Raw genomic sequence first — 15,663 nt, 5'->3', positions numbered from 1 at the left:
GAGGAGGGAGACAGCGTTAACTTGTCAATTTGGTCAGAGAAGTGTGGTAAAGGAGTGGGGAGAATTGGTCATACAACACATTGATTTAAAAAAAAAAAATTTTATTGCCACCAGGGTTATGGTAACATGTGCACTCAACCAGGTGCACCATCACCCAGCCCCTCCCCAGGGTTGTTGTTAGAGCTCAGTGCTAGCACTATGAACACCATTCCTGGCAGCCATTTATTTTGCAGTTGTTCTTTCTATTTTATTTGATAGCACAGAGAGAAAAGAAGAGAGTAGGGGGAGTGAACAGTGCAACATCCCTCCTGAAGGTGGAAAGGACTTGAACTTGGGTCTTTGTATGTGGAAATGTATCACTCGACTGGGCGCATATGTCATCCAGCCCCCAGTAAACTGATCTTTGAAAAGCCTCCTTACTGCTTCCTGGGAGAGGGAGACTCCCTGGTGGATCGACTCACTGGATTTGCTGGCTTTTGTTTCTTAGTTCTCAGCAAAAGCCAAGCCCCAACCAGATAGTTTTTGCAAATGCTGTTCCCTCTCCATATCAGAGTCCTTAAGAGTCTCCCTTATGATGAACAATCTTTTTGATATACTGCTGTATCCGGTTGGCTAGAATTTTGTTCAATAAACAGAAGGATGAATATGGGATGATCTCACTCTCAGGCCTAAGTTGAAAAACAAGACCAGAAAAGAAAACACAAGTCGAACCTGAAATGGAATTGGAGTATTACACCAAAGTAAAAGACTCTGGGGTGCGTGGGTGGGAGGGGAGAATACAGGTCCATGAAAAATGATGAATGAAATAGTGGGGGTTGTATTGTTAAATGGGAATCTTGGGAATGTTATGCATGTTCAAACTATTGTATTTACTGTTGAATGTAAAGCATTAATTCCCCAATAAAGAAATAAATTATTAAAAAAAAAAGAAGTCTCCCTAACCCGCCTCTTGAAAATCTCCTTATCTTTCATCTCTCAATTCCAGCATCATCAGGATGCTTCTCTAATTCTAGCTAAAGTCATGCTCTTTTGCTCTGCGTAGAAGCTCCATTAGAGTGGGAAGCATATCTATTTAAAAAAAAAAAAATTTATTTATTCCCTTTTGTTGTCCTTGTTGTTTTTTTATTGTTGTTGTTATTACTGTTGTTGTTATTGATGCCATTGTTGTTGGATAGATAGGACAGAGAGGGGGAGAGAAGGATAGATAAGCGCAGATCTGTTTCACCACTTGTGAAGTGACCCCCCCTGCAGTAATCCCCGGGTGGTAGCGCAGCGGGTTAAGTGCATGTGGCGCAAAGCGCAAGGACCATTGCCCCCCAGATCCCCACCCCACCTGCAGGGGAGTTGCTTCACAGGTAGTGAAGCAGGTCTGCAGGTGTCTATCTTTCTCTCCCCCTCTGTCTTCCCCTCCTCTCTCTTCATTTCTCTCCGTTCTGACAACGATGACATTAACAACAACTACAACAACAATAAAAAAGGCAAGGGCAATAAAGGGGAAAATAAATAAATATAAAAAAATTAAAAAAAAAAAGAGTGACATAGAGAGGTGGGGGGTAGGAGGGGCATTGAAGCTACCTTCAATGTGGTGGGGGCCAGGCTTGAACCTGGGGGGCACACATGAAGAGACAGAACATGATACAAGTGAGCTTTTTTGCCAGACACAGGGCATCATTTCTAATAGGTCTAAGCACTGATGAACGATGATCAAAGGAACATAAATCCCTGATAGCAGAAGAGGTAGAATAAATAAATCACAACACACAGAACATTTCATTGCACCCATTTCACCAGATGCATCAGCTCTTCCCATTAAATACAGAGAACTTATCTCTTCTGTCTGGTAGGTATTTATTAACTATTAATTAGCTAATGAATTAACATGACACTTCTAGCTAGTAAAGTATGACTAATATATAGCTCATTTGTTAATGCAGTCTTCAGCATGTTAAAAGTTAGATGATATGTGATTATAACAGGAAGTACATGTTTTCTGAGATTACTGGATTATATATAACTGCATACACAGTACAAAAAAAAAATGACTGAAGCATGCAGAAAACCAAGGTGTGATAATGAATCTTTCTGCCCAACTTTAGAGGCCAGTCTAGTATTAGAAACCAATCTGAGCGGGAGCTGGGCGGTAGCGCAGCAGGTTAAGTGCAGGTGTCGCAAAGCACAAGGACCCGCGTGAGGGTCCCGGTTCGAGCCCCCGGCTCCCCACCTGCAGGGGAGTCGCTTCACAGGCGGTGAAGCAGGTCTGCAGGTGTCTGTCTTTCTCTCCTCCTCTGTCTTTCCCTCCTCTCTCCATTTCTCTCTGTCCTATCCAACAACGACGACATCAATAACAACTACAACAATAAAACAACAAAGGCATCAAAAGCAAGTAAATAAATAAATTTAAAAAAAGAAACCAATCTGAAATTTGAACTCAAATTGCTTAATAAAAATGGCAAAATATTTGCATACACACTCAACAAGGGCAACAAAAGGAAATTAAATAAATAAATAAATAAATAAATAAAGTTAAAAGAAAAAGAATGTTCAACATCATTAGCCACTAGGGAGATGCACTCATAAACCACAAATGAGGTACACCACACACCTACCTATTAAGGTAGTACTGATGAGAATGCAGAACTGTGAAGTAGGCGGCCAGCTTGGAAAAGTTAAAATCCAGACCTATCATAAGACCCAGGCATGCTTCTCCTACAGAGTTAGTAAAGAACAATGAAGTACACATTCAGAAAGATTTGTATATGAATGCTCATAGCTAAAATCTGGAAATTAAATGCCCATGAACAGACGAATGAACACACAAATCATGACACTTCCACACAATGGAATACTGCTCATCACTAAAAAGGAACGAGCTACTACTGATAGACACTGAGTGAAAGAAGAGTGCATATGGCAGGACTCCATTTATATAGTAGTCTGGAAAAAGAAACCTCTGTGACAGAAAACAGACTGGTGTGTGGCGACAGACCACGGAAGGATGGGAAGGGGGAACGTTCTTCTCAGGAGGCTGAATGCTGTCTCAGTAGGGATGGCTTCACAGGTGTGTGCGTGCCCATCCTAAATAGGCTGCTTAAATATGTCAATTGTAACTTAAAATGCTAACAGAAAACAAACCTGGGTAAATGCATATATATGTACTTTTTTAAATTTTCTTTTTCTTTTTTTTTTTTCTTTTTTTTTGTAAAGCATACTGCCATTTTTCTTTGGGGCTCTAATTTTTTTCTAAACTGGGAAACTGACTTAGTGTTTAGTGTTCAAGTGGAAACATAACTAAACAGGTAAACAGGGACTCAGACTTTCACTGTACCTGAGGCATTAGAAGAGTCTTGAGAAAAGCAATTACAGGTGCTTTCAATGGGCAGCAAGGTGCTGCTTTCCCTGTTATCAATCAGGAATTTATTTATTTACTTTATGGTAATTTTCTTTTTAATTTATTTTTTATTGGGGGAATTAATGTTTTACAGTCATCAGTAAATACAATATTTTGTACAAGCACAACATTTCCCAGTTTTCCACATAACAATACAACCCCCACTGGGTCCTCTGCCATCCTGTTCCAGGACCTGAACTCTCCCCCCACCCACCCGAGAGTCTTTGACTTTGGTGCAATACACCAGCTCCTGTCCAAGTTCTGCTGAGTGTTTTCTCTTCTGATATGTCTTTCAACAGTGAGATCATCCCACATTCATCCTTCTGTTTCTGACTTATTTCATTTAACTTGATTTTGTTTTTCAAGCTCCATCCAAGATGGACTGAAAACGGTGAAGTCACCATTTTTAATAGCTGAGCAGTATTCCTTATGCCGGTCCTTGTGCTTTGCGCCACCTGCGCTTAACCCGCTGCGCTACAGCCCGACTCCCCGCTGAGCAGTATTCCATTGTGTATAGACCACAACTTGCTCAACCACTCATCTGTTGTTGAACACCTGGGTTGCTTCCATGTCTATACAAATATACCTACTCGTTTTTATTTTTCAGCAAGTTTTTAAAAATTATCTTTATTTATTTATTGAATAGAAACAGTCGGAAATTAAGAGGGTCAGGAGAGAGACAGTGAGAGACAGAGAGACGCCTGCAGCACTGCTTCGCCACTCACAGAGCTTTCCCCCTGCAGTTGGGGACTGGGTCCTTGTGCACTGTAACATATACTCTCAACCAGGTGCACCACCACCAGGCCCCAAGTTTTTTTTTTTTTTTTTTTTTTAGCTGACTAGACACTAGAGGGAAACAGATCACATACTAATAATACTTTAAAAAAATTTTTTTAAATTTCTTTATTGGGGAATTAGTGTTTTACATTCTACAGTATTAATACTTTTTGTTCATATGGAAAAACATAAAAATATACTTGCTATATTTCCTTTCCCTAGAGATGTAACAGTAAAACAATTATCCTAAACAGAGAAAACAACTAAAGGAAGACATATTTAATATTTAGGATCTTATTATAGGGCCCAGAGACTGCTCATACAGTACAGCACAGCACACACTTAGCAGTGTGTAATGTTCTGGACTAGAGTGACAGCACACGGGAGGACCACGCACAGCAACAAGGAAATCCCACGGGCAGTGGAGTGATATGATGGTGTTTTTCCTCTCTTCTTCCCTCTCTCAAATTATAAACAAACAAAAAGAGGTAAGCATTTTGTCAGGGAGACTGCTCAGTGGTACTATGCATGTATGGTGCCCTAGGTTAATTCCCTGGTACTGCATAAAAATGAAGTGAAATAATAAAATCTAGTAAGATACCATACCATTAAGCTTATATAGTAACTTTCTTAGGAATATCTTTCAGAAAAAAAAAAAGGAATATCTTTCAGTCTTATTTGAAGAGATCCTAAATAACTTATTAAACAGTTATACCGCAAAAAACATACACCTTTATCTTCATTTCTTTACATAATAGCAGAAAAACATATAATTGTCAACCAGAAGAAAAGGATTCTAGTTTTAGTTTATCTACTGTCAAAATCTACATGAATCACTTAACCTCTCTGAATCTCATTTTGTATCCAGCATAGGAACTGGATAATCCCTAAGGATACTTCAACTTTTTTTTCTTCACTTTTTCTAAATATTTATTTATTTATTCCCTTTTGTTGCCCTTGTTTTATTGTTGTTGCAGTTATTGTTGTTAATGATGTTGTCGTTGTTGGATAGGACAAGAGAGAAATGGAGAGAGGAGGGGAAGACAGACAAGGGGAGAGAAAGACACCTGCAGACCTGTTTCACTGCCTGTGAAGCGACTCCCCTGCAGGTGGGAAGCCAGGGGCTTGAACTGGGATCCTTCTGCCGGTTCTTGCGCTTTGCGCCCTTGTGTGCTTAACTCGCTACACTACCGCCCTACTCCCAGGATACTTCAGCTTTTAAGAGTTCATTAATTTGTAGGTAGGCAGATAAAATGCCACATTCTCTCTACTCTTGTCATGCTAAGAGAAAGTCTTTAAGTGTATGTTTGGAATGAGCTTTAGTAATAACAGAGCATAATACATAGAACATGTTATACCAAAGCCCTTATCTCTCAGCCAAGGCTACTGAAAAAATATGGTTTCAATTGATTTCCATTAACTTAAATATATGAAACTTTTCTTAAAATTAACATTACAAATTTAATGGATGACAAAACTGAATTCCTGACTGTAAAGTTTATAGTCCTTTCAAGCAAGAGTATGATTTATGAAAGTATACAATTCAAAGTATACAATTCAAGACCATAAAATCTGAGCCATTACTGAGGTTAGCCATACATACATGATATTAACTCTGAACTTTGTATGAAAATATCTTTGTATTTTATGAAATTTAGAAAAAATACGGCAAAGAAAAGTTACTGAATGAGGGTGCTGATCTTAGGTTCACTGACTGCACATGGCCAGGAGTAGTGAAGCAAATGCAAAGCCACTCTAACCTCATGACAGAGAGCATGGTAAAATACTAGGTCAAGGGTGGGGAGATAGCATAATGGTTATATAAAGAGAATCTCACGTCTGAGATTCAAAGTCCCAGGTTCAAGCCCTGGTACCACCATTAGCAGTGCTCTGATAAAATAAAATATATAAAATATAATTATAGGTCAGAAAAGTCCATCTCTCTTATGCATAAATACTAGTTCTACTCCTATAAAATACCTCAGATGTTTAGTCAGGCCCAGTCTGTGCTAACACACATGTCCATTCAGAAATTCAAATACAGTCTTGCAGGCTGTTGATTTTGATTTGAATCTGTAATGATGAAAATCATTTATACCTTGCTGAGAAAAATTTATACCTTGCTGTTGCTAATTTCCATTAATGAATTATTTAGAAGGCACTGTGAGATTATTTATAATTAAAAAAAAAGCGCAATGTTTTTCCTTGTTTAGAAGGGCTTTAATAATCATTATCATAATCTGTTCTAAGGCTAGTTATAGTTAGTAAAGTTACTCTGACAAATTGCACCCAAAGGAGCAGTATTTTAGAGAAGATAAAAGGAGAAGATATGGAATTAGGCGGTAGTGCAGCGGGTTAAGTGCACGTGGTACAAAGCACAAGAACTGGCAGAAGGATCCCGGTTTGAGCTCTCAGCTCCCCAACTGCAGGGTGTTGCTTCACACTCGGTGAAGCAGGTCTGCAGGTGTCTATCTTTTTATCCCCCTCTGTCTTCCCCTCCTCTCTCCATTTCTCTCTGTCCTATCCAACAATGACGACATCAATAACAACAACAATAATATCTACAACAAACAACAGGGGCAACAAAAGGGAATAAATAAATAAATATAAAAAAATCCAGTAGAGTTTGGAGTCAGCAATGAAAATACTTGCCAGAACAGTAATAGAAAATAGTAACTGTGTAAGGGGGCAGGGCAATGTAATTCATTGTCACTGTAAATCATAAGCAATGTTACCACTTGAAGAGAAACAATGACAACAGAATACAACTGGTATTGATCAGGTTGTAAAAAACTCAAAATGATAAAAAAAAAAAAAGAGGATGATTCAGAACAGTACAAAATTCTATGTAAGAAACAACTTTTTATTTGTTAACATTTTTTATTAATGATTTAATAATGGCTTACAAAATTATAAGACTACAGACGTATAGTTCCAAACCGCACCCACCACCAAATTTCTGTGCTCCCTGCCCCCAGTGCTAATCACCACTGTTCTCACCAAGTTTTAGGGACAGTTATCAGAAATCGTTGCTTCTGAAACTCAAGATTAAAATTTCAGCAGCTGGGGAGGTGGTTCAATGGGTAAAACACAGGAGGTTACATTTGTGAGGCCCTAGCACCAAACATGCCAGTGTGTTCTAGTCTGCTTGACTCTTTCTCATTAAATAAATGAATCTCATACTAAATAAATCTTTTAAAAAGTCTGTAAGTTAAGCCCTCTGGACCCTTCTGAAAAAGTCTTATGTAACTTCACAGTATGGAAGTATGAGAAGAAAGTCACTTTGAAAATCACACTGTCTTCCTATATTCATTTTTATGATCTCCATCTCTTACACTGACTCTGACCTAGGAGCTCCAAGGCCAATTGTACTGGGTCAGAACCCAGGGTGCCCTCAAATTTCACTCTTAGTCCTCTGACCACGATAAGCCACTTAAAAGTTCAGTTGCTAGCCTCAGTTTCTTCACTGTAAATAGTACCTGTGCTGCTCAGTTATGAAGGTCAAATGAGACAATACATACACTTTACTTTTAAAACTATAAAATGTTAAACAAGAAGCAGAGTATTAGTAGCGGTGCTGTCTGAGAAGGCACAGAGTCTTATTGCGTATGTGTCTACACAGACAGCAGTGCAGATGGGGTGGCTCAACAGGAATGTCTCCGTCACTCTGGGTGAAGTTCTGGCGCCCCTCCCTTTGTTTCTCTGTCTGATAAAGCTGATTTTGAGTGGTGAAGCCAAGTTTGGTGATAACAACAACAACAACAAAGAAAATTTAAAAACATAACCAGTAAACTACAGTTAACAAAAGTTTTGAGAAGTGGGAACCATTCATTTCTTTTCTCACTTTTTTTTTTAGAAATTGGTATCAGGGCCTTATGCATGTGCACTACCGCCATTCCCATTCTGTTTATTCCATGTATTTTATGTGGGGGAAAGACACCACAGCTCTGTTTCACTACCCATAAAGTTCCCTCAGTTTGATGGTGCTTCCAGAGAGTGCAGGTCTCCTTCCTAGGAGGCAGTGCAGGTCTCCTTCCTAGGGTGAGCCATCTACTGGTTCCACTTCTCTTTTTTTCCATATGAGAAACCCGAGGCCTTGAAGAAGTGAGTGATTTGCCTCAGATAAAACACAGCAGGCATAGATTGGGTTGTTGGCAAAGTCGTGATGTGTTTTCTATGCAAAAATGTGTCCTTTCTGAAAGCCCACTGTCTCCTAGGCCCCTAAGTGTATCAAGTACAAAATAAAAAGCCTGGGAGAGTTGTTTCCATTGCTTGTTCTCCAGCAAATCAGTTATATCTAAATTACTGTGAGAATTACATGTGTTTCACCTGTATTCAATGACATTAACAAGCAAATTCTGAACTTGACTAAAAAAAGTTTTCCTCTTCACTTACAAAGGGAGAACACAGAAAGAAAACACTTCTACTTACTATAAGTAGTTGGCAAGAAGAAACTGGAAACTCACAAAAAATTCACTATCCTTTAGTTGTTACTTAAACTATAGCAGTTTAATCCTTTTTTGGTGGAAATCCAACCAAAGAAACCTTATAAAGTATGGCTTAGAAAGCTAACAGATAAAGCTCTAGGTATTTTAGATCAAGCAAATGCTGATAAGATATAAAGCCAATGATAAGTGGAGAATTTCACATTGCATATAGAAAAAAAGAGAAGAAGATTCAAAGGCAGTGTTAGTTTTTGCTTTCACTCATCAAATTAAAAAAATCATAAAGTTTTTTGATATCATATCCCTCTCCCCAATAATATAAACTTACCTTTGGTTTTTTGATCAGCAGCCTGGAAAAAAAAAAAAAAAACTCTTTAGGAATAATAATGTGTAAGATATACCTTTGTATGAAAGTTTATAAGCAGACTTTAATACTAGAATTAAAAAACAAGCTCTTGTCCACTTGACTTATTACTGGAAAAATATTTAATTGCCCATATGCTATATTTACATGCCAGTAATGATCTAAAGGCAAAAAAAAACAAACCTATCTAGAATCTCATATATTTAATTATGTTTCAATGCAGATAAAAAATTATATAGATGTGTGTGTGTATACGTACACATATATAGTTTAGACTATAAGATACATTAAATTAGGCAAAATAAAAAACAAATGGTATAACTTGGTTTATTAAATGCCAAAGAGTTCAAGGATGACTAAAAATTGATAGAATCTTTAGTTTTTAACATTTGCTAGTAAGATCTGTAAAAGGAACTTTTGTCAAAGGAACAAAAATTATAGCTTTTTTAATAAAACTAGTTAAATAGATTTATCGTCATTTCATACACATGAATGTTCTGAGCAATTCATTTTAGGTAAAATAGTATCACCAACTAAAATCAGACTTCTTTAAAACATAGCTGTCTTATTTCTAGTTCCCTAAGAAAGACCTTTGGTGGCTGTTGCCCTCTACTTCTTTTGCTAGCACATTATCTGTTTTTCAAACTCATTGTCGACTCCTCGGTACATTGAGTTTTTAAAGGGAATGGCACGGAAGGAGGCGACGGCTATGTGACGCAAGCGAGGCGCATAAAGACTGCCAAGACAGCAATGCAGTAGCTCTAGCCAAACCTTTTTCTGAGCACCTTCCTTCTTTTTCTTTTCTTCCTGCTTTTTCTTTTTCTTTTCTTCCATCAAACGTTCCTCTTTTTGTGTTTCTTGTTCTTTCTCCCTAAAAATAAATAAAGGTAGTATTAGTATAAGGGGCACTCTTTAAAAGAACGAAAAAACTTAGCTGCAGAGTTTCATACACAAAGAAGACTTTGAAAAGAGGTGGTAGCTGTGGATATTGGACGCCATTTGGTACGCTGCTTCTCAAGCACTACAAGTTGTCCTGACTTCTTTAGTGGTCCAGCTGGTCATTCAGCCCAGATTTGCTGAACAAACTCTTGATACGTATCAAGTAGTATATTTGGTAACCAGGGTGTAAAGTGGAGTGAGACACAGTTCTATAGTCCAGTCTGAGGCCAGTATTTCTCACTGTTGTCTTGAGGGTGGCCATTATTACAATCTTGGGAGAACCTACCAAGCTGTAGATTCTTTACATCTATGAACAACTAATTTTTGACAGTGGGGCCCTAAACAATCAGTGGAGAAAGGAAAGTCTCTTCAAGAAATGGTACTGTGGTGGGGGGACAGGTGGTGGTGCACCCACTTAAGCACACAATGTGCAAGGGTCTGGGTTTGAGCCCCCACGCCCCACCCACGGTGGGGTTGCTTCACAAGCAGTAAAGCAGGTCTGCAGGTATCTATCTGTCTTTCTCCTTCCCTCTGAATTTCTCTCTGCCCTATCCAATAAAATGGGGAAAAAGAGACAAAAAAGAAGTAAAAGAAAAGAGAAAAAGGCTGCCAGGTGCAGTGGGTTCCTAGTGCTGGTACTGAGCCTCAGCAGTAACCCTGGAGGCACAAACAAACAAACAAAAAATGAAAGAAAAGAGAAATGGTATTGGATGGTATTGGAAAAATTGGGCTGAAAATATGTAGATGCATGGGACTCGACTACTGTATATCACTGTGTACAAAAGTCAATTCCAAATGGATCAAAGACATGAACATTAAACTAGAAGCCATTAAGTGTGTAGAAGAAAACACTGGCAGGGGTGGGGAGACAGCATAATGGTTATGCAAACAGACTCTCATGCCTGAGGCTCCAGGTCCCAAATTCAGTCCTCGTGCCACCACAAACCAGAGCTCTGCAGTGCTCTAGTAAAACAAGATAATATATAAAATAAATTAAAAACAAAAAGAAATCTTAAAAAAAAAAAAAGGACATTGGCAGAACACTTCACAGTCTATGCTTTCAAAACATCTTCAAGTACTCAAATTTAACAGCAGGAAAAACAAAGGCAAAAATAAACCAATGGGACTACTACATCAAACTGAAAAGCTCTGTACAGCAAAGGGGACCATCACCAAACCATCACCCTACCGAATGGGAGGACATCTTTACACACAATCCATCAGATAAAGGACTAATATCCAAAAATATATAAAGAACTCACTAAACTAAGGAACAAGAAAACAAACAATCCCACTGAAAAATGAAGAGAGGGCATGGACAGAGTCTTCACTATAAGGCCAATAGACTTCTATTAAAAAAAAATGTCCACAGCCCCTGATTGTCAGAGAAGCACAGATAAAAGCAACCATGAGATACTGCTTTACACATGTGAGAATGTAATACATTATTAGAAAGGCCAGAAGCAACAAGTGCTGGAGAGCATATAGGGGAGAAGAAACCTTGCGCACTGCCGGTAGGAATGTGATTTGGTCCAACCCCTGTGGAAAACAGTCTGGAGTTTCCCTAATACACTAGAGAAGGACCTACTGAATGACCCAACAGTTTCTCTCCTGGGAATATCTACAAAGGGGAGATAAGCCAAGAAGAGAAGGACAAGTACTGGTGATCTCACTTATAGGTAAATCTTAAGAAACAAGGACAGAAGGGAAAATGCACGGTGAGACTCATACTTGGTGTGTTGTACTGCAACTGCAGCAAAGCAAAGGACCCTGGGGAAGAAGAGGAAGGGAGGAGGTGGGGGGGTGTTGGGTTATGGTGCATGATGATGGAAATGGACCCAAGTTGAAAATTAGAGTTTTTGCAGACACCTATAGTGGGAGATGAGGAATCCTACCCATGTGTCAACAAATGTACCACTAAGTTCCCCAACTGGCCAACTTTTTCCATCTTTTTACTTCAGAGAGAGAGCCACCCACAGCGGGAGCTGCCCTTGGTCCATGGTGGACTCATGTGGTGCTGGATGGAGCTTGAAGACAGGGCCTCCTGAATGGTAAGGTATACTTTCTACCAGGTGGACTATCTTTCAGTCCTAACAGTTCCCGTTAAGCACTTCTCCTGAAGAAAGGGCACCGATGGAGAGACAGAGGAAAGAGCTCTCCCACTGTTTCTGGTTGCCACACGGAGAGGTCATATGTGAGGCCACTTGCAGATGACCACAGTCAGTGGCACAGGAAAGATGGTTCCCCATCAACCTTGTGGCTTCCCATGAACCCTTTGGGAAGAGTTTACTGTAACAGTCAAATAAAGTGTCAATAAGAAGCCCACGTAGCATACTTTCCTGCCTGAGATCATGTTATATGGCAATTCAAATGCACCACAGCAATGTCTTCAACTTACAATATATACTTTCTGCCACATTTATAAATAATTTAAGAAAATGGACATCTGATCACATCTTCTTACTTTTACTTTTTTGTTTTGTATTTTTTTTTCTTTTGATATTGGTGATAGACACAACTTAAAATTTTTTTTAATTTGGGGGGCCAGGCCAGTGGCCCAGCAGGTTAAGTGCACCTGGTGTGAAATGCAAGGAACGGTGTTAAGAATCCCAGTTTGAGCCCCCGGCTTCCCACCTGTAAGGGGGTCGCTTCACAGGCAGTGAAGCAGATCTGCAGGTGTTTTTCTCTCCTCCTCTCTTGATTTCTCTGTCCTATCCAACAACGACAGCAATACAACAACAACGATAAACAAGGGCAACAAAAGGGAAAAAGTAGCCTCCAGGAGCAGTGGATTTGTAGTGCAGGCACCGAGCCCCATCAGTAACCCTGAAGGCAAAATAAATAAATAAATGTTAAAAATCTTTAATTTTGATCTTTATTTATTTGTGCATAGAGACAGAGAGAAATTGAGAAAGGGAGAGGGAGGTAGAGAGGGGGAGAGTCAGACAGACACCTGCAGCCTTGCCCACCATTTGTGAAGCTTTACCCCTGCAGGTGAGGACCCGGGTTTGAACCCAAGTCTTTGTGCACTACAGTGTACACGCTTAACCAGGTGGTGTGCCACCACTTGGCCCCACATCTTTACTTTTAGAAAGTAGTATGTGCTTATGAAAGGAAAACATAAGCAGTACAAAAAGCTTCATAACAGAACATAAGAGGAGTCCTTTTCCATTACAGAACAGTTTATCTTTAAGAATATTTTATGATCCAGTAACACCACTCCTAGGTATAAATCCAAAGAACCCGAGAACACTATTTTCACGGGACACATGCAGCCCCCTATGCTTACAGCCTAGTGCCCACTGGCACATAACTGGATAAAGAAGTTAAGGGACATATATAGTCAATGCAATATTACTCTTCAACTAAAAAGTTGCTATTTTGTCTTTTTCCTCTTGCATAACTATCTTTGCCAAATTTCTGTTTTTGTTCACTTTTACACTCTCCCTTTCCTGCATGAGACCCCTCTAACACCAAATGTCCTTATCATAGTCTTTGGTCCAGGTTGATCTGAGCTGGGAGTACTTTCTGATAGCCAATTAAAGTTTAATTGTGGTAAAATATAGACATAATTTGTTAGGTTAACCATTTAAAAGTATACAGTTCAGAATGCTTCATCTTGCACAGCTAAAATTAAAACTAGAGTTCCCATCACCCCCACCCTTACCACCTCGCACCCACCCACCAGTCTACTTTTTGATTCTGTGACTCTGACTACACTGGATAGCTCGTCAGGGTCTTGATTTGCACTTAACTAATGATGAAGGATGCTGAGTACCTTTTCTTATGCTTGGTGGATATGTGTACACCTTTCTGGTGTCTACAGTTACCTTTGCATCATAGTTTATTCTTTACAACTTTGAGGGCTGTGTCACAGTGTTTTTTCCCCTTCCTTCATTTTTTTAGTGGTTTAATACTGATTCACAAAATTATAAGAACTGGGGTAAAATTCTTTTTAAAATTAATGTATTTTCCCTTTTTTTGCCATTTTTAAGAATTTTTTTATTCCCTTTTGTTGCCCTTGTTTTATTGCTGTAGTTATTGATGTTGTTGTTGGATATGGCAGAGAGAAATGGAGAGAGATGGGGAAGACAGAGAGGGGGAAAGATAGACACCTGCAGACCTGCTTCACCACCTGTGAAGCGACTCCCCTGCAGGTGGGGAGCCGGGGGCTTGAACTGGGATCCTTATGCCGGTCCTTGCACTTTGCGCATCCTGCGCTTAACCCACTGTGCTACCGCCCGACTCCCTGTTGCCATTGTTCTTTATTGTTGTAGTAGTAATTATTGTTGTTATTGATGTTGTTGTTTGTTAGATAGGACAGAGAAAAATGGAGAGAGGAAGAGAAGACAGAGAGGGCGAGAGAAAGACACCTGCAGACCTGCTTCACTGCCTGTGAAGCAACTCCCTTGCAGGTGGAGAGTCAGGGGCTCGAATCAGGATCCTGATGCCAGTCAGTGCGCTTAGCCTGCTGTGCTACTGCCCGACTCCCTGTGGTATGATTCTATAATGTCCCCACCACCAGAGTTCTGTCTCCCCAGCCCCACCATTGGAAACTGTAGTAGTTCTTCCATGGTCACAGATGAGGGTTGACTTTATTATCTATAACTAACTATATCTGTACCTATCTCTTTAAAAAAAACATTTTAACAGAGTTTTATTTCTTTAATTATCTTTATTTATTGGATAGAGACAGCTAGAAATTGAGAGGGTAGGGGGAGATAGGGAGAGCAAGAGACAGACACCTGCAACCCTGCTTTACCATTCACAAAGCTTTCCCCCTACAAGTAGGGGCTGGGGGCTTGAACCCTGGACTTTGCACATTGTAACATGTGCGCTCAACCAGGTGCACCAACACCTGGCCCCTCCATCTGTCTATCTGTCTATCTTTGCCCATCTTTTTTATTAGTGGTTTAATACTGATTGACAAAATTATAACTGGGCTGTAATTCCACACCATTCCCACCACCAGAGTTCTGTGTCCTCATCCCTTCCACTGGAAACTGCAATAGTTCCCCCCAGGTCACAGATATGGGTTGACTATTATTTCTATAACTACATACACAATTTTTCCCAATTTTTCTATGGTTCTGTCTTCTCTTCCTTTCTAAGTCACATCTACACCTCTTACTACTTCTGGTCTCCTTCCTTTTCCCTCCTTCTCTCTCAGGGGTTCAGAGCCCTCTGGTCATATTCCCCTAACATTTCTCCCTCACTGGGAGTATGGACCAACATTCTTTTTGAGGTGCAGAAGGTGGAAGGTCTGGCTTCTATAATTGTTTCTCTGCTGGACATGGGTGTTGACAGGTTGACCCACACCCCCAGTCTGTTTCTCTTTCCCTAGTGGGGGAGGCTCTGGGGAGGTGGGGTTCCAGGTGTGTCACAGTATTTTAGCAATCAGTATCTACTCAATAAAACCTAATATTGATTTTCAGCCAATTACGTGATTTCCCCCTCTAAAATCCCCCCTAGAACTCTGAAATTTCATTATGATGTACCTTGGTGTTTCTCCTCCATTATCTGTGCTTAGCATTTAGCTGATGCTTTTAATATAGAGACATTTATTTTATGTCTGCATTTTCTTTTCTTTTCTTTTAAAAGACTTATTTTCATGAGAGATTGTGTGTGTGAGGGAGAGACTGATTGATTTACTGCTGTGGGTACCAAACACAAAAAGAGGGTTGATACGTTTTCCCCCTCCCATAGTAAGTGTTGTGAGGTAACAGTAATGAACAAGGCAGAATTCATAT

General features: G+C 39.7%; 1 protein-coding gene across 6 annotated transcripts in view; it reads right to left on the bottom strand.

Annotated features, from left to right (window-relative positions):
* The window catches only part of TNRC6C (trinucleotide repeat containing adaptor 6C), a 135,930-nt gene that overhangs the window by 77,193 nt on the left and 43,074 nt on the right, over positions 1-15,663 (bottom strand). For 5 of the 6 annotated variants that reach the window (XM_060202828.1, XM_060202829.1, XM_060202826.1 and 2 more), the window contains exon 2: positions 9,746-9,845. In XM_060202828.1, the coding sequence (XP_060058811.1) occupies positions 9,746-9,845 (100 nt within the window). Of the gene's footprint in view, positions 1-8,938; positions 8,961-9,745; positions 9,846-15,663 lie in introns of all 6 variants that reach the window. The other variant, XM_060202831.1, reaches the window with a different exon arrangement.

The sequence above is a fragment of the Erinaceus europaeus genome, chromosome 12 (assembly GCF_950295315.1).
Source record: "Erinaceus europaeus chromosome 12, mEriEur2.1, whole genome shotgun sequence".
NCBI classification, from domain to species: domain Eukaryota; kingdom Metazoa; phylum Chordata; class Mammalia; order Eulipotyphla; family Erinaceidae; genus Erinaceus; species Erinaceus europaeus.
Note: the sequence above shows the minus strand (reverse complement) of the source record. Positions and strands in the feature narration are given on the sequence as shown.